Source organism: Hippocampus guttulatus, chromosome 1 (genome assembly GCF_054856545.1).
Source record: "Hippocampus guttulatus isolate MCC_2025c chromosome 1, RoL_Hgut_1.0, whole genome shotgun sequence".
NCBI lineage: Eukaryota > Metazoa > Chordata > Actinopteri > Syngnathiformes > Syngnathidae > Hippocampus > Hippocampus guttulatus.
In genome coordinates, this window is record NC_141261.1 from 17845177 (window position 1) to 17863615 (window position 18439).

An 18439-nucleotide genomic window follows, 5' to 3' on the forward strand; every position below is an offset into this window, starting at 1 on the left:
AACCATCTGCTGTGTATGCATGTACATATTGTGTGTGTGTGTGTGTGTGTGTGTGTACTGACTTGGTGTTCAGTTTTAGCATCTTGCGGTGACCTGTAAGGGAGGGAGGAACGTCACCCACGCCTCCTTTCATTTCAGCTGTGTGTCCTTGGTGCCACCCACCTTTTAAATATGAGAGCAGAACAGGAATATCACACAGTTTTTTTTTTTTGACAATCTGTCAAAGACAATTTGACCTTTGTGGCGGCTCTCTGAAGGCCCATTTGACACCTTCCATAATGTCAGTCCAGGGCTGGACTGGCACTAAAAATCAATTCTGGCAATTCTGGTTCAGAACAGCCAGTACAGGAGCAGCCTTGGGCATCTGTGTGTGCACATAAGCATGTGCACACACAGATGCCTGTGCGAGGGCCTGTGCGAGTGTGCGTGCTTGTAACTATAAGAGAAAATTGATGTTTCGCGTATCATCCATAGGCAGGGTTTCATAGAGTACATTCACATAATGTCTCGAACCCGGTCCAATACACTCATCATACAAGCAGGATCAAGTCTTAAGTAAAAAGCAATGTTTTGCTGATCTTAATTTACAAGACAATGCCATTTTATATGCCTTTGCTCTGATTATAGTCTGCTTCTATCTCATGCGCTAATTTGCCCTGGCGAGCTAACAGCCAATCAGAACTGACAGTTTTGTATGGTGTGATTAATGGTCCATTTATTCAAATTGCATCTGAAAGATACAATGACCCCAAAATCAATTAATTCTTCCAAATTCTAAATTGCCTGGTGATCAATCCAGAGCGTTCTAAATCAACAGGGACAGAATTCAGCCCGTAGGCTCTAAAGCAGTGGTTCTTAACCTGGGTTCGATCGAAACCCAGGGGTTCGGTGAGTCGGTCTCAGGGGTTCGACGGAGCCTCTGCCATGGAACGTATTAGTTATGACACGCCCTCCTGGCCATTACTAGCTGCAGATGATCACATTACATTGCTTGTCGAATCAGTGTTGTGGGAAATTTAGTTCGCTTGGTCGTCAACGTGTGACTGTCGTGATAGAATGTCGTACAATTTAAAAAAAAAGTACTGTATACTTATCTCTTGAAATTTACTTTTTTCTGTTTTTAATAAATGTGTGTTTTTTATGTCTTGAATTTGTAAAAAAAAAATATTTTTATTTTTCACTCATGAAGGGTTCAGTGAATGTGCGTATTAACTGGTTGGGTTCGGTACCTCTAAAAAGGTTAAGAACCACTGCTCTAAAGGAAATGGAATGATAGATGACAGATTTATTTGGTGATAACTGTTTTTTTTTTTGCAAATTTTATCTCTCCATATTATGAAGTTTTTTATAATAACTGCTCCAGTTTCATCAACACAAGTAGCAATCTTCCACTTCTACTTCTGTACCCCTCCAACACTACACTCATCATCTCCCAATGTTTCAAAGTGAAATGCCTCCCCCGTGAGGACAAAGTATTCTACACGCAGGTTTCAACTTTCTTTGTGGCTTTCTTCATGTGCTTCTGAGTCATTGTACCCAATCAAACACTTGAACATAACAGAATAATCTATTTTGTTTACTTTCTCCATTTTCTAACAGCTTCCACTGACAGTTGAGGAGCTCCAGGAGGAGCTGAGGGCTCACAGGGAGATGAACAGCCGCCTACAGCAACCCCATCAGCACGGGACCTCCGGTTCCTGTCGTGACATTAGCCTGGACCGGGAGCACAGAGGAGGGTTCAGTCCTGGCCGCACTCCCCGAGAAAGTCCCAGCAATCTCCACAGTTCTGGACCAAAGAACAGCCCAAGAGCGAGTCCCTCCAACACATTGAATCCAAGGCAGCAGGAAGCGGACGTCATCATCCACAGCTCTGGGTATGGCTCGGCCAGTCCGATAGCCGCACAGAGAGTCAGCCCAGCCGGCACGCTTCATCCCGGACCAAAACACAGCCCGAATCAAGCAGCGATCCCCAACCCCAATTTGGTTCGGCGTTGCAGCCCTTGCCAAGTGCCAGGCTGTGATGGCTTCTCCTCACCACCTCTGGATCCGTCACATGAGAATTTTGTGCACCTGCAGTCGGAGCACGAGCGTCAGGCCAAGGAGCTGTTCCTGCTGAGAAAAACAATGGAAGAGATGGAGATGAGAATTGACTCTCAAAAGCAGACGCTGGGTGCCAGAGATGAGAGCATCCAGAGGCTCTTGGAGATGCTTCAGGGTCAAGGTCACGGTCACGGGCAGTGGGGCCGGGGACAGAGAACGGGCATCTTAGCTATGGCTGCACAGGAGGCTGAAGCTCAACTCGAAAACATGCACGTAAAAGAGGTGAGTTTTGCTTGTTCTTCTCACATTTTGAATTTGTGCGAAAAGTCATGTAGATGAGGTCTTACCATCTTACGATATCTACCATATCTTGGAACGTTTGCTATTTCCCTCCATATGATTACCTCTATAGCTTCACAATCAAAACTGGCAAGATTGCATGCAATTTGAGATGGATAGTGGAAGAAAAAGTCTACACGTCCCTGTTCAAATGCCAATTTTTTTGTGATGTAAAAAAATAAATAAATTGAAAAAGATAAATCAGTGCAAAAATGTTCCATCGATGAGCAAGGATGTGTCATCTCAAGGAGTCAAAAATAAAACAAGTGGTTCATGAAGCATCTTGAAGCTTCATTTTCCCATCATTAGTATGAATACTTTTTGGATCGAGTCTATGTGCTACTACTACTATCTTTCTCCCCAAACATCACAGGAAATACGTGTATGGCATGCCTCTTACTTGTGTTTGCATATGTTCTGCGTACCTCCTATAATTTCATTTTTTGGGCACAGAAATTAGACCACCAGGGCCAGATAAGCAAATCCATGTTCTGAATGATGCTTTTTATGTGTCTGTGTGTGTATACTAGCAGTATGTTCTTGGAGCTGCACATGCTTATGTGGAAGTTGGAAAAAAAAATCTGATTTGGTTAAATGTGAGTCACGTGTTGCCCTTTAGTGGGCTACATTCATTGATTGAGAAATGCAAATGTGGCCTTGCACAGGTCTGTATGTTATTATCCAAGCAGGCCAGGTGGATTGGCAGCACACTGCTCTGGCCTCCTGCCTCCTGCTTTGGTTATTTTTAACTCCAAAATCTTCTTAGCTCTTAATTTCTCTACCTGTGTGTGTGCGTGCGTGCAGACTCCTACTATTGTGTGTAGCACATTGGTTTCAAAACTATCCGCAGCAAGTGATTGTGTGCGTCACTGTTCGTGAAAAAGGGCGCACATCTGGACACTGTCGGCTTAGCAACTCTACCAAGGCCACGCCCACTCTGGACTTGGGCATGGAATATCCACCCGTGCTGGGTCTCTCTGGCGATTGCGGCTCTTTTAATGAAATGTTTTCTGTGCAAGTGTGTGTGATAGGTGAGTACTTGTTCACCCACACATGCAAGCACATGCACACAAGATAGTATTCTATTTTTCAATTGTTTGGCAATTTGTCATGCATGTGCTTTCGGAGGTGGATGGCTTGGAGAAGGTGTGTCGATAAGTGGGGAAAGTGTTGTTTAAAGCTATATAAAAAGTAGTGCAGTCTTGTCATTTTTGTGTGGATGTGATAGTATGTGTGTGTTCATACTTGTGTGCACAAGCTGACAAGGATAAGGGTAGAAATGGTTTGCCTGCCACGTGAATTTTTGTTATTGGAGTGTGTCTAGTGACTGGATGTGTTTATTTGGTTTTTGGCTTTGAATGACATTTTAATAACAAGGCTGCATGAATTCAGAGAATATTTTGATGTGACGTCCATTCTTAGAATGGCCTTGAGTTCTACTTCAAAAATAAAAACAACACATGTACACTGTATTTAAGGTAACAACAATATGCACTCTCCAAAAAGCAAAGTAGCGGTGTTATCACAAGCTACCAGGTGGGGGAAATGATTGGTGTCATAAATGAATTCCCTAAATTATTTTCCACACATAATTACTACACCCGAAACATACATTTCAAAGTACTTTTAAGCGCAGTGTGATCGAAATAAAAAGCTTGCAAATTCACTCAGTTTTGTCTGGTACTTTATTTAGCACTTTCATCAGTTTTGTGGTCAGTGAAGAATTCCAAATGTCAAATGTCTGGGTTAACCGCTAATTAATCAAAAGATTTCTTTGCACGTGTTTAACTGTGAGGTAACCTTTTTCCTGTCAAGGCCTCTTGGCTATGTTGACTTGTCAGAGTGGTAATTTGGCCTCACACTTAGACTTTGATGGCTGTTACGGTAGTGCTGCACTGCTCTCACATATTTTGATTAGCTCCAGAGGAAGTTAGCACAACTGCCTTCCATTACCGTGGCCGTTATGCTCTTTTGAAATGACCCTGCTCATCTCGCTTCAGCTAAGATACTAAATGCTTAACACGTGTTGACTTTTCTTGTACTCTGTTTCGAGGGGTGATGATTCCTTGTTGTTATTGTTGGAATGCAGCTCAATCCTTACATTAGTGAATTTGCATTGGCCTATTTTGGTTTCTTTTTTATTATTATTTTATTATTTCTTTTTTTTTGCACTTCCTAATGGACAAACACTTATAGTTTTAGGGGACTGGTTAGTTTTAGGGGAACTTTCAAAGTAATTTTGGTGGTTAAAAATGCACAGAATGCATAGTAATTCCACAAGACTTGGTAGCGTTCAGGACTTGGAGATCTTCACCAGATGTCAAGTCACTTGAGCCATCAGTCTGTGTTTATGTCTGGATGGTATGCTCATGAGGGGTTTGTGTGGATAAAGTGTGCAGGCCATCATTCACCTGCTGGTGCCTGCTCTCAGGGGATGCTGCATGTAAAAGTGCTTTTTTTGGGGGTTTTTGTTCCTTTTTGTTTTCATGTTAGTCAGCTGGCAGAATTTCTCAAATTGGTTCGATCTGCTTTGTTTGTAAAAGTGAACGCACACTAGCGTGCGCGCGCACACACACACACACATACACACACACACTCACTCTCTCTCTCTATATATATATACTGTATATCTATCTATCTATATATATATATATACTGTATATCTATCTATCTATATATAGATATACTGTATATCTATCTATCTATATATAGATATACTGTATAGATATATATATCTATACAGTATATATATATATTAGAGCTGTCAAACGATTAAAATATTTAATTGTGATTAAAAACGCAACTGTCATAATTAACTCATAATTAATCGCGATTACTCACACATTTTTTATCGTTTCTAAATTTCCTTTTATATTTTTTGTCCTATTTTTTCCCATTTTAATGCTCTCATCAACATGGAATCATGGATCAGTTTTCTATGTGCAAAACGCAAATATTTACTGAAACAACAATTTCGATTTTCAATTTTACATGAACATTTTTCACTTGGAGCAGTTATTCACACCGTCACTGTCAGACGAGCACAGAGAAGCTCCACCCCCTGTATTTATGTGGACACGGAACACGGCAACATTCCACACAAAATTGTTCCAAACAAGTGGAAAACAACTGTAAATAGCACTGCGATTTATCCATTTTGTATTTATATTGCACTTAATTGAACGGTGTTTGTTTGTTTTTTCTTCTTCTTTCTGCCTACATTCTTGCTGCTGGAGGCTGTAAATTTCCCCAGTGTGGGACAAATAAAGGATATCTTATCTTAACAATCGTGTCAGTGGCATACATCGTACTCAACAGGCTACCTGCTCTTTATTCACCAGAGGCTCATCAACCTAGTCTCTTATTTCTCTCCTGAAACAGTGTACAGTAATCCCTCGTTTATCGGGGTTAATGGGGACCAAAACCACCCGCGATAAACGAAATCCGCGAAGTAGCGACCATTTAACATATATATATATAAAAAATGCCCCACGTGGGCCTTTGCACTTGAGCAAAGCGCGTACACACACACACACACATTTTATTTTTTTTTTTAATGAATGAAAAAATCCGTGATGCACCAAAGCCGCGATAAACGAACCGCGAAATAGCGAGGGATCACTGTCATCTCCCGCTTGGTGTACCTTAGCCTTCTCCACTACATACAATTTCTGTACATAGCTTGTAAAGGAGGCTCTCGCTGGCAATCCGTAGTGGAGACGTTAGATGCAATGCGAATGATTTCAGCATGAGTCTAGCTGTGGACAATGTTGACAGGCTTGCATGCAGTAGCCATACATTTAGCTCTGGCTTCAGCAAATTTGTTTTTCATCGTATTATCCATTTTCTTCGCTTTGAAATGATCCATAGCTGTCTGTCTTAGACGAGGGGGCGGAGTACTCACGTCAGCTGTGTGCTTGCATTAAGTGGTATTTCAGACTCGGCATGCTATGATGATAGCTCAGTTTACGACTGCAAAACATACAGGTAACTTTGGTCTTGTCAGTGGAACCATCTGGCAACAAAGTAAACTTTCCATTCATAAACTCTATCCGTTTTCGGTGTCTCGCGCTGCCATGGCTGGCAAACCAGACATGGGCGTGGACCTGTGCAGCGCGCTTGTTGTTATGTTTCCGGTTTATTTATAGAGCAACGTAACATCCGCATTAATCTCGCGCTAAAAAATGTAATCAGATAATTTATTTAAATTAATGCCGATAATAATGCGCTAAAGTGACAGCTCTAATATATATATATATATATATATATATATATATATATATATATATATATAATATAATATCTCAACTCATTCACTCTCACAGACACACCTAAGTGCAATGTAGAGTGTTCTATGAACTCACCAAGACGAACTATTCACAGTCACAGACACGCCTAAATACAATGTAGAGTGTTCTATAAACTCACCAAGCATGTGAGAAAACTCACGCAGGCACTGGGACAACATGCCAACTCCACACGTACAGTACAAACCAGTCGCTCGCCGTGCCTTGCAGTACTAATATTAACCACAAAGGGGCAGTGTTCTCTTGAGATTTATTGTACCTGTAGCATTTAGCGTGAGCTCTCTCTCTCTCTCTCTCTCTCTCTCTCTCTCTCTCTCTCTCAGGAACACTCATATTTTTATTTCTACATTTTATTTCATGCAGAAGTGCGGATTTGACATAATTAAAATGGGATTTACCAAGAGTTTGCACAACGACATCAGACTATAGATTAGCTATTGCGGTTTTGTTGCGTTGGCCCATTGCGTCAAGCAAAAAACAAAACTCTCACGACCCTTTTTGCTGTGAATAATCAGCTTTTGCTCTGGGTAGTACGAGACCTCCCCGTTTCCCCTTTCCTGCTATTTATATGCTGACTTGTTATTATTATTGTTGTTATTGTTATGATTATTGTTAATGGTATTATTATTATTTAATATTTTTCTTAACTTGTGCAATGTACTACAGAGCACATTTTCTCTGCCTGAATGTCTTCTTATGTCACCCAACCCAATCACCTGCATTGTCTAGCCTACACTGGCTATTTGGTTGTGGCAGCCACTAAACATGAGAAACCCCTGAAGATTACCATTAGAAGACGTTTCCATACATCATCACAAATCAACCCCCAGAACTTCCCTTTTCCCACCAACACTCGGGAACCACGTGCTTGCCTTGCTCTGTTGATCTTCCAGAATGTCTAACCAGAAAACGTTATCGGGACAAACTGACACCCCTGACAATCTCACAAACACACCCACTCCCTCTATTCAGTGAGTTATGTGAGGCCTTGTCATGTGTCTTTTTGAATGATCGAAATCCTCTGAGATAGGCCGACACATTTATTGCAAGCAAATGTTTTAGCTTTTTGTTTCTGTTCCCATTCATGTAGCTCCCCATTCATTTTAGAGTTATTTTTAAGATCCTCTTATTTGTTTTCAAATCTCTGAATAATCTCGCGCCACCTTACCTCTCTGAGCTCATCCGCCCCTACACACCTGCCCGGCGCCTCAGGTCTGTGGACCAGACTTTATTAGAAATACCAAGAACTAAACTGAGGCTCAGAGGGGATCGAGCCTTTTCTGTTGCTGGTCCCTCTCTCTGGAATGACCTCCCACTGAACATTCGGCAAGCCTCCTCGCTGCCCATCTTCAAAACCCTCCTCAAAACTCACTTGTATTATTTGGCATTCGACTCAGCATGACTTAGATTTGTTCTTGGTTTTACTGTTTGGTGCTTTCTACCGCCTTTATTACCGATTTGTCTTACTGTTTATTGTGCATGTTAAATTGCTCCATGTACAGCACTTTGTATGCAGCGATGGCTGTTTGAAAGTGCTCTATAAATACTGTTGACTTGACTTGACTTTTTCTTCCACTCACTGATGGAGAAGGGATGGGAATGTGAGTGATGAATCTGTATATACATAGCACTTTGCATGTTCTGCGTGGTGTCTATGACACCATTGCCTTCAGGCTAGAATTGAACTTTTTGACCGTATCCGTCTCTCAGGATGCCAGCATTTATTGCTATTGTGTTACCTTTGATCCTATTAATTCCATATGTTAGCTGTTCTGACGCGTGGAGGAAAGCTGACAATGTTTGATGACATGCTCCTCTTGAATATTTCAAATCCTCCACTGGGGGACACAGCAGTGCCGTGAAAACAGTCAACGAGAAGTCGAACTGGGCCATTTTTGAGGGCCGCAGTCATTCTTGAATTTGAGTCAACACACAGTGACACAATAGTGCACACATGGTCAGTGGGCAGCAACAGACGTGCTCTTAGAGGGGTAATCCCTCCTTAAACACAAGTGAATAGGACAAGAGGATCAGGCTTGTCTCCTCTAATTTCTTGGGGAGAACTTCATAAGATTCCAGCTTGTCTCAATCTACCACAGTACTGTACATCGGGGTTTCCCTTTACCGCTTTACCACATCTAAGCCGATTTCTTTTTTCTTTTTTTTTAAACTGTCAGGGAATCTTTCTGTATGTCTAAGCAAGAAACATTGAATTTCATAACAAGGCTGACAGTGGTGGTGTCAAAGGTCTGAGCCAACCTGTCACATCTTTAAAGTTCAGCAATCAGTCTTGTGTGAATTCTCATGGATTATTTTCTGATATAAAATGAGATTCAACATCAGTCTGACATTCTCACCTCGGTCTCAATCTTTCGTTGACTTTCATGTCCGGGCCAGAATCGTGTTGATTTGGAAAAATATCCAATCCCAGATGCTCGACGTAATTGGGGTGAAATGCAGTATTGGTTCATGTTTTGTGTCAGGAATCTGTCGTGTGCAATTTTGAACCCATCCTTTAACTGTTTGCTTTTGCCAGGATCGATTACCAGTTGCAACGTTTAATGTGTTGGAAAAGGTGTTTCAGGGGTTAAGCTTGTTAGCTGTCGATGTGCAGTTGCGCCCTACTTCTCAACAGCAGTGTAGGAGTGGATATGGACTTCCTGCGCATTAGAGCAAGAAAGCTTTGAGTAAAGTATGCTCAACTTCTCTGTGATGCGGACCAGAATTAGCTGAATAGAAAATGTTGGATGGATAGAATTGCCCAGAACTGCGGCAATTTACAGGAAATTACCAAGACTTTAGTCATCGCACTTCAAGTCTGTGTTGTTTATCCAGAAAATAACAAGTGGAAAGCGGTGATGCTGCAAATGTTTGCTTTCAGGAGCTTCATTGGAGAAAATCATTTAGGGTGAGACCTCCTAAATAGTTCCGCTTCATTTTGTATCTTACTATATGGTTGTGAAGGGGTATTTATGAGTAAGTGCTATGAAACACCCAAAGATCTCCAGACCTTGCTGCTCTCAGTTCAGGTCAGTGTTCACGACTCTACCATAAGAAAGACACTGGCCAATTGTAACTTTTTGAAGATGTTTTACGTACATTACGTCTGGGGTAAGAATGGCACGGCATTTGATTACAAAAACATTATGTCAACCGTGAAGCATGGTGGTGGCAGTGTGATGGTCTGTGGCTGCTTTGCTACCTCAGGAGCAGCACAACTTGCTGTGACCGATGGGACAATGAATTCTACTGTCTACCAGAAAATCCTGAAGGAGAATGTCCAACAATCAGTTTTCGCGTTCAAACTAATGCACTCTCGGTTCATGTAGCAGGACAACGATCCGAAACACACCAGCAAGTCCACCTCTGAATGGCTAACCCCCCCCCCCCCCCGCCCCCCCCAAAAAACCAAAAACAAAAAACAAACAAACACAATTGAGGTTGTGGAGTGGCCAAGTCCAAGTCCAGATTTGAATTCAATTGAGAAAGACTCATCACCAATCATCGCAAACGCTTGATTTCAGTTATTGCTGCCAAGGGTGGCACAACACATTATAAGGTTCAAGGGGAAATTCCTTTTTCACATAGGGACAGTTAGGTTTGGATTTTTTCACGTCTAAATAAATGGCATTTGCATCTCGAAACTGCATTTTCTATTTCCTTGGGTTGTCTCTGTTTGATGTTAAAATTAATTTAACATGATGAACTGAAAATGAACTGAAATCTTTGTGTGTGATAAATATGCAAAGAACACAGAAATCAGGAAGGGATCAAATACTTTTTCACGACACTGTAAGTTTAATTATTGATGGGAAGCTGAGCACATGCGCAGGCAGACAGTGTTGCTGCAAAAGTGTTAGTACGCCAGACATCTTCAGGAAAGACTGAAGACAGAAGACTAAGTGAGCAATAAGCAAAAAAAAAAAAAAAAACTAGTGAGAGGATGTACTGTACATCATATGAACACGTCTCCAATCTGCGATAGGACTGAGACGGTGAGATCAACAGAAAGAGGTAAGTGCACCTGCTTGAGACAAAATACATTTTAGGGGAGGGCCCAACAGGGAAGTTACTTTAAAAATATATATATTTTCTTTCTTGCAAAGGCATTTAAAACCTTTATTTGAATTGCATGGAGCTCTAAGGCATTCTGGAGCGCTAAAAATGATGAGCCGCCAAGCATATTTCTATCGGGTTCCTCCTCAAGAGCTCCAACGACGGAACCAGCAGGCAGACCCAGCAAAGTGCAGGGCTTTGCAGACCGTCATTGATATGAAGGTAGGACTTCCTACTATACAGAAGTGAAGAATTGCCACAGTGATTCCGATTCGTGTGTAAGCTAAGCATGCTTTTTGTGAGGCGGGGGCAATTTATTTATTTATTTTATTCAACAACACACATGCAGCAGCATTGTCTATCACCTATGACTACAAGCACAATTATTGATGAGGTCTGCTGTTATGTGAGCAGAAGTGGAAACCGTCCAGAATACTGTTGTCCCTGCTACTCGTGATAATGAGTCACATTATTCATGCCCAAGTTTATTACTTGCAAAGTTGTGTACTAGTTGTGTATCAGTTAGTTTCAAATGCCACATATGGAAGCTTTCGCTCACAGCTCACACCTTTGAAGTCATCAGGGCGGTGAAAAAAATTGCAGTCGTCGCCATATGTGGAGGTGTGCACCACCGCAAAGACAGCCAACAAACCCCCCCCCCCCCCCCAATACTTACATTCTCACCCACATACACGAATGTGGCTCCACAACGCTACGGACGTATGCATACTTCTGATACGTCTGACTTTTAACAAACTGCACATATGCACGTTTGGCATGCTCACAGTACATTTACATTAGGGGCCCTATTTTCATCGACATAAGCATACATACACTTGGCGTAATCACTGATGCAGACTTGTTTACCGTGTTTGGGTATAGGGCAGGCCGCGCCACACTATGCTGGATGTTGGTGGACCTGACACTATGGTTACAGAAAATAAACTTTAGATCAACTAAAAGCAGGTCTAAGTTGTGGCGCAGATGGTCTAACATGATTTTGTCTTTATCATTTTTTTCATTTATTTTGTCCCACACAGACGTACAAAAGTCTACCTGCAGATGCCCACTTTGTAGTGTGCAACTTTACCTCATGTGCAAGTACAGATCTTCTTGCAGTTCAATCTAAACGTACAGTACTTTGCGCAGACTGATCAAGGACTGAGCAAGTACTCCAGCAAGTCCGTTTTGCTTCTCATACTTCTCCTCCGTTGTATTTAAATGGGATGAGGGTAGACGCTTGGATTAGTTGGGAATCAAGTCGGCTGGGCTCACTCCCGCAACAACGCAAACCCCTATCTCTATGAAAAGTCTATGAGAAGACCAAAAGAAAGAAAACCCAACCCCGAGCGCACGGTTGGACTGCACTTTGAGCTGGACAAAAATAGGGCTCTGTTTTATTGAAAGAATGAATTGGAGGTGAAACAAATCCTGTTAAGCATTCAGTACGATGTTTTTTTGCTTGGCTACAATGACGATTGCTGAATAATGCTGTCCATTGTTGCCGTCTGTAATGAGTCTGTCATGTGCACCTGGAATTTTCCCTTTGTGATTACAGAACACCGCGCCTCCTTTCTGTTTTGATCCTGATGTTATCTGGCAGGTACAGTGATGAGTGCTTTCTTGATCTTTCTGTTTTCACCTTGAGCTTAAGTCTTATGAGCTTGGAATTCTGTGCCTTCATACATTTCATACTGCATCAATTTTGGTACCAGCTGGTTCTGAATGTCGAATCGATAAGTGTCTCTGTACTTTATTTGGCTTTGCCTTCTTTCTTTCTTTGTCTTTGCCTTGAGTTACTTTTGCAGAAATTCAACAGGCGACCTGAAATCTATCGACAGAGACTATCGTGCATATTCTGTCGAGTTTGTGCCTCTTCAGATATTCTATTTACATTACTTTGGAACCATAGTCATATCTTAACAACGGTTGGGAAGCTAAACCCCAAACTTTACTTTGCCTCAGTGTGTGGAAATTTGCATGGTCTCCGTGTCCTTTTTGGAGCGTGTTTGCTGCACCGTGTTCTGGTCAGGGGGCTGATGTCAGAGATAGTAATGGAGGTCAGATGCTTCCATGTTGCCTGTGGCGTGTGCTGATGGCATCATGCAATCTGCTTCCATTTATTCAATTCCAGTTCTCTTCTCATCCAAGGTTTAGCATTCAACGTATGTATGAACACATGCAGCTAAACAATCTCAGGATCTGCCCATGGCAGAACCTTCCATTCCCTCAGCCATACTTGGTTGCCAGCCTTGACGTTTCCCGTCCCTTACTCAGACGTCTCTGTATAAAGCCTACAAAGCGGGTGTTTACTTTATGATCTTTAGCATCAAATGTCAAATCAGACTTGTTTGTTTTTGTTGCCCTCTCCGTAATAGCCATTTTCACAATAACAAGTGGCAATAGTTATATTCTTTTGATGGCTTCCTTGAGATCTAAGACCCTCTCTCTTTAACCATACCGAAGCTTTCCATTTGGTAACAGCGTATGGCCGTTTTTACATCACGATCAAAAGCTTTTTACACCCCTCTAGTTTTATGCATGAGTGTGTGGATGACCAAATGGACGGCTTGAAAGAAACATGGTCGTTTAATTGGTGACATGTAAGACCGACAATCTCCTATGAAAGTTAAATGTGCCTGCTGTTGCTGGTGCAGGACACCAAGATCTCTTCATTGGAGAGGAACATCAGAGACTTGGAAGATGAGGTCCAGATGTTAAAGACCAGCGGCCTGCTGCACCCAGACGACAGGCAGGATGAGTTCAAACAAGTGGAGGTCTACAAGAGCCATTCTAAATTTATGAAGAACAAGGTAGAATGGCCTGCATGCTAGAAGGTAGCTCCGTTGCATGCTAATGTGTTTGGCATGATAAAGCATGGGCCCACAGGTGATGGTTTTGTGTCCAGTAGAGTTGTCCCTTGTTGGTATTTCATGGAAGATCAACTTCTGTTTTACAAAAAAAGATGCTAACTCTGTTCCACTCTGGGATTGCTGTTCATCCCGGCCAAGTGCCTCTCAACTCAACTCAACTTTATTGCATGACATCACTCACATTTGCTACAAGCTGAGTTTGAAACTAAACAAGCAACCGTAGTTTTGTCACAACTAATAATTCATCCCCTGGCCAGTCACACACAGAAAGTTCGAATTCTCCTGTTCCATTTCGTCATCTCTCTTGCTCCAGTTTTTAGCGCCGCTTCTCATCCCTTTCCGTATTTCCTACGGCTCCACATTGGTGGGGTGAAACTCCTCACAGCCAGACCATGGCAGACAGTCCAACAGTGCCGTCATTCTCTGCTCAGTCAAAATGCAGTTGTTGGGAACTTGCAAACATGCTGCCTGTAAGGGCTCATAAACAAAAATGTGGCTGTCACGAATAGACTTAACACCGATCTGATCAGCTGCATCGGATCGGCAAACATTTTGCATTTCATGCAAAACTGGTAATGGGGTGTAATGTAATCAATGATGTTGGATCCGCAAAATAAGACATTAAAGCAAAGACATTTGCCTACTTTGCAATTTTTTTAAAATTCACTCTTGCCGATGCCTTTCCAATGCTATTACATGCTCGCAACAGTAACACTGATGGCAAAAAAAGACCAAATGAATTACTACAGCCTGTTGCAGCATACTGTATCATCTTCTCTGACATGCAAATGCTGTATGTTTATGACAACTCAGCTTTGCAAAACAAGAAATTTGGTTTTCTCTTTCCTGCAGTGATTCTTCATTGCCACACATTGAAAGTGTCACGTGCACATTGGTTTAAACATATTCCAAATGTGATGTCATGCATTTTATACAGACGCTGCCAGTTTAGCATCTTTTCTCAATTGTTAATTTGTGTTCTTTATTTGCAAATGGCGTACGGGCAGGAACTCCTGTAACATGACAAGAGCAGCAAGAATTGGTTGGATGTCAAGAACAACCATTTAATTGCTGGTTGCCATGGTGTTACAGCCCCTCTGGATGTTCCCATTTAAATCAACTCTGAAGGGAATTCAAGTGATTATACAGACTCGGCAGGACAGAATTCTAACGTGCATGGATACATGTGTCTCATTCCGACAGTTGTCTGTGTTTAATTTTGGCTTCCACCATTTGTATGAGAACAGCATGTGCAATTTATTGGCATCGTTTGTTGTGTGCTGGAGTGCGACTGAGAGAAAGAGTGTCACTGTTTGCACGCGGTGCATGCTATCATTTGCATCAGTCCCCACAAACTGGCTGACATTTTTTTTTTGTGTGTGTGTGATTGCCAGATAGAGCAGCTGAAGCGGGAGCTGAACAGGAAGGAGCCTGAGATGCAGGCCCTGCAGACCAAACTGGAAACACTAGCCAATCAGAACTCAGACTGCAAGCAACACATCGAGGTGCTTAAAGAGTCCCTCAACGCGAAGGAGCAACGTGCCAATACGCTGCAGACAGAGGTTAGTTGATATGTAAGCACAGGTGCAAAGAAATACTTTGACAGACACACATTCTCACAATTAGACTGTTCAAGATTAAAGCTGTCGAATGGCTACAAGAGGAGGCCATCTTTGAAGTCCCTAAACTTGATGGCTGTGATGATTTTATCTGTGCTATGAGCGATGGAGGTTGCATGGACGGAGATGGTGTGCATGTGAAAGCAGGGAGCATTTAACATTTTTCTCCATCACTCTCAAGACTTGGAACTGATACTTTAGATCTCCCTGTTCCCCCATCGAGAGTGGCCTGCTAACTTTGTCCAGTCATCATTACAGGAAGCAATTTGGGCCAAAATTAGGCCTAATTGGCCATACATGCGTCAGGAATTTTGGCTCTTGTCGTGAATACATCATACTTATAGGGACTGGTTTCAGTGGGTGGTTTGGATTTCAGGGGTGGTTTGGTGAAAGCTTTTATATGCCCCAGCCCCTTCCCTAACCCCGAGCTGATGAACAAGATGACGGTGTAGAGATAATAATTTTATTAAATACTCTGAAGAATATATTAATAGTGTGATACCACCGCATTTTAGACTTCAGATTTGATACACCCTACCTCGTACTTTACAGTCGGAGATCATTATTAGCACAAGCATTTGAGTACGTGAAGTTGATGTCAAATTCATTCCGCGAGTACTTGAAGGGGTTGAGATCAGGGTGCATTGGTCAGTCAAGTTGTTCCAGTTGCATCTATTTAATGAATTGCATTGTGCTGGTGTACCGTCATGCTGGAGGAGAACGGGGCCTTCTTCAAAGCAATCCAATGAAGTGTGAACAATTTTTTTTTGTTTATTGAAATTCCGTTAATTGATTAATTAATTGATTGATCAAGCGGTGTGTCACAAGACATTTGCAGTCAGTCATGTTTCTTTATGCTCACCATTGCAGTCATTGCAGTGGCATCACGCTTGACTGAAAAACCCTGTAAAAAAAAAAAAACCTGTGCAAAGGTAGTAAGTTTTGGAAATCTAGCGTGGAAGTATTTTAACAATTTCAATTTTCCGTTTTTATTTATTCATTTATTTATTTTGTGTGTGTGGGGTGTGACCAATATGGCGTGTGACACATTTGTCGGCCCACGCCCACAATATAAGAACAGGAGCGTCTTTCTTGGCGTCAGTGGTTATCTGATGCAATTGTGACTTGCAATTAGCTAGCTATGTCTACACCCCAAAAATGCATCTTCCTGCTGGATAGACCACTGACGTGGCCGCTGTCACGTGTGTCACACAGAGTAAAGTGAAAACGCGTGGAGGGCGGAGATATTTGGACCGGTGTCTTCGGGTTGATCTGGCTGCGTCGGCCTGCTGGGATATATCCCAGCCATCTGAGGCTTTAAGCCGGATATATTGTCACGTCTCAAACATCTAGTTCTGCTTAGGTATAAGAAAGATGCTCGATGAAATAGCATCCATTTTCTAGGTCATAGAAAGTAGTACTTGATTGACACTTGACAGTTGAGCTGGGCATGGTTGCAGCACATTCAGCTGACATGGCCACAGCGTCTGAGAGCGATGACAACGGCTTGAATTTTTACAATTGTGATGCCTCATTTTACATACGTGCTGATGTTTTGTTTCGTTTTTTAAAAATTCATACTAGCAGGGATGTTAACAATAATCTTGTCTATGGTGTGTAAAATTTAAAAGACATTTATTTTCCTCTTTGCAGGGACTTGAAATCACACTGCGATTAAGTACTAATCTAAATAATGATTTCATACTGAAGTAGTGATATTCAATTGATTCTAATGCCCGTGCCGGTGGGTGCTTAGACTCCCATGACACGTAATTGGATATGATAGGATCACTAAATGCGCACACTATTCAGCACAAACATACAAAACACACCCACTCTCAGGGCTGATTGCTTGGCTCTCATCTCCGTCCAGTCTCAAGAGATTTTCTCTTGCTATTGAAGTCACATTTTCCCTGCTTGAGAAAGTCTTGGGTTTCCGCATCTAAGTGGGCAAACCCCAGGATGGGTAAAGCTATTTAGGGCATTTAGGGCCAAGTATCGCCCTGAAATCCACTGTTGCCTGTCGATCACCATTCTCACAGGACCTCCCTTTTAGCTCATTCATCTCATCCACTTATACCATTTATTCATCCCCACTTCTCCACATTGCATCTTTTTTTTTTTTACTCCAGCCAAGCCTATCAAATCCACACCAGTGAACTGTGTAAGCGTTAGTGCCAATTGTGGTTCATGTGACTGACAGTAATTGGTGCACAATGGCTCATAGGAGCAACGCTCGAAGCAGCGATGGCTCTAAAAGCAGTTGATGTATTTTTCAGTCAGTGTTGAGGACAGCTTCCACATGGCCCCGTTTGCATTCATGTGCAGATAAGTGTAATTGTCGGAAATATTGATTGTGAGTGCGGGTTTGAGGTTTTGCTGGCTGTCTGAAGAAACCTAGCCAAAATACAGATGTATGTATCCTTCCTGCAGCGATTATCACTATGCACAGTTGAAACTGTACACCTGCAGATCAGGTGTCCTGACAGCAAGCCTCGTACATATTTAAACAGCCCAAGAAAAGTTCACAACCCCTTTTGGATGGATGGATGTATCAATAGAATTATACAACAACAACAACAACGTATGTTAGCCCCCTCAAACTGGCTCATTTTTTGGCGATCTTTCCCTGTTCTTGCACCTGATGGATGGTAAAAGCAAATAGTGAGGCCGAGAAAATGTGGTTTCAGCCTGGCAAAATGCCACCACAGAGACCTGCCCACACCAGCTCGCTCTTATGCCTCCCTGTCTCGTTCTCTTCTTTACAGTTCGCTTGCTTTAAATCATCCACCCTGTCTTAGCCAGTGCATGAACCTACTTAGAATGAAGAATCTACAGTGTCAAAAGCAGATGGATACTCCCCTAGACCCGGAGGGAGGTTTTGTAGGTTTCAAGAGCTCAGAGGAGAAACTACATTCATAAACTTTCAAAAAAGATTTTCTGCGTTAGTTGGTGTGTACAGGAGCAGCCAAATAGGTAACCGTAATCTGTCAACTAAGGATGTTCAGTAGCATTAAAAAAAAATGTATTCACTCAAGTACTCACCAATAGCAATACAGAGTACCAACACTACAAGTAATTTTGTTTCATAAAACACGAATGAAGACAAGGACAGGTAATTGTGATTAAAAAAAAAACACCTCCCCCCCCAAAAAAACTCCTGCCTTTCTGAGGCACATTCTGATTCACTAATGTGTCAAATGTG

General features: G+C 42.1%; 1 protein-coding gene and 1 long non-coding RNA gene across 4 annotated transcripts in view; one reads left to right on the forward strand and one right to left on the reverse strand.

Annotated features, from left to right (window-relative positions):
* Nucleotides 1-18439, forward strand: part of LOC147210735 (ERC protein 2-like) — a 143219-nt gene that overhangs the window by 4797 nt on the left and 119983 nt on the right. For 2 of the 3 annotated variants that reach the window (XM_086115641.1, XM_086115650.1), the window contains exons 3-4: nt 1600-2322; nt 15010-15177. In XM_086115641.1, the coding sequence (XP_085971767.1) occupies nt 1600-2322; nt 15010-15177 (891 nt within the window). Of the gene's footprint in view, nt 1-1599; nt 2323-13399; nt 13556-15009; nt 15178-18439 lie in introns of all 3 variants that reach the window. The other variant, XM_086115658.1, reaches the window with a different exon arrangement.
* On the reverse strand, nt 29-6485 carry LOC147210736 (uncharacterized). The gene is made up of 3 exons (XR_015101387.1): nt 6284-6485; nt 1581-2112; nt 29-162 (listed from the first exon to the last, which is right to left on the reverse strand). It is a non-coding gene; the product is annotated as an uncharacterized LOC147210736 (long non-coding RNA).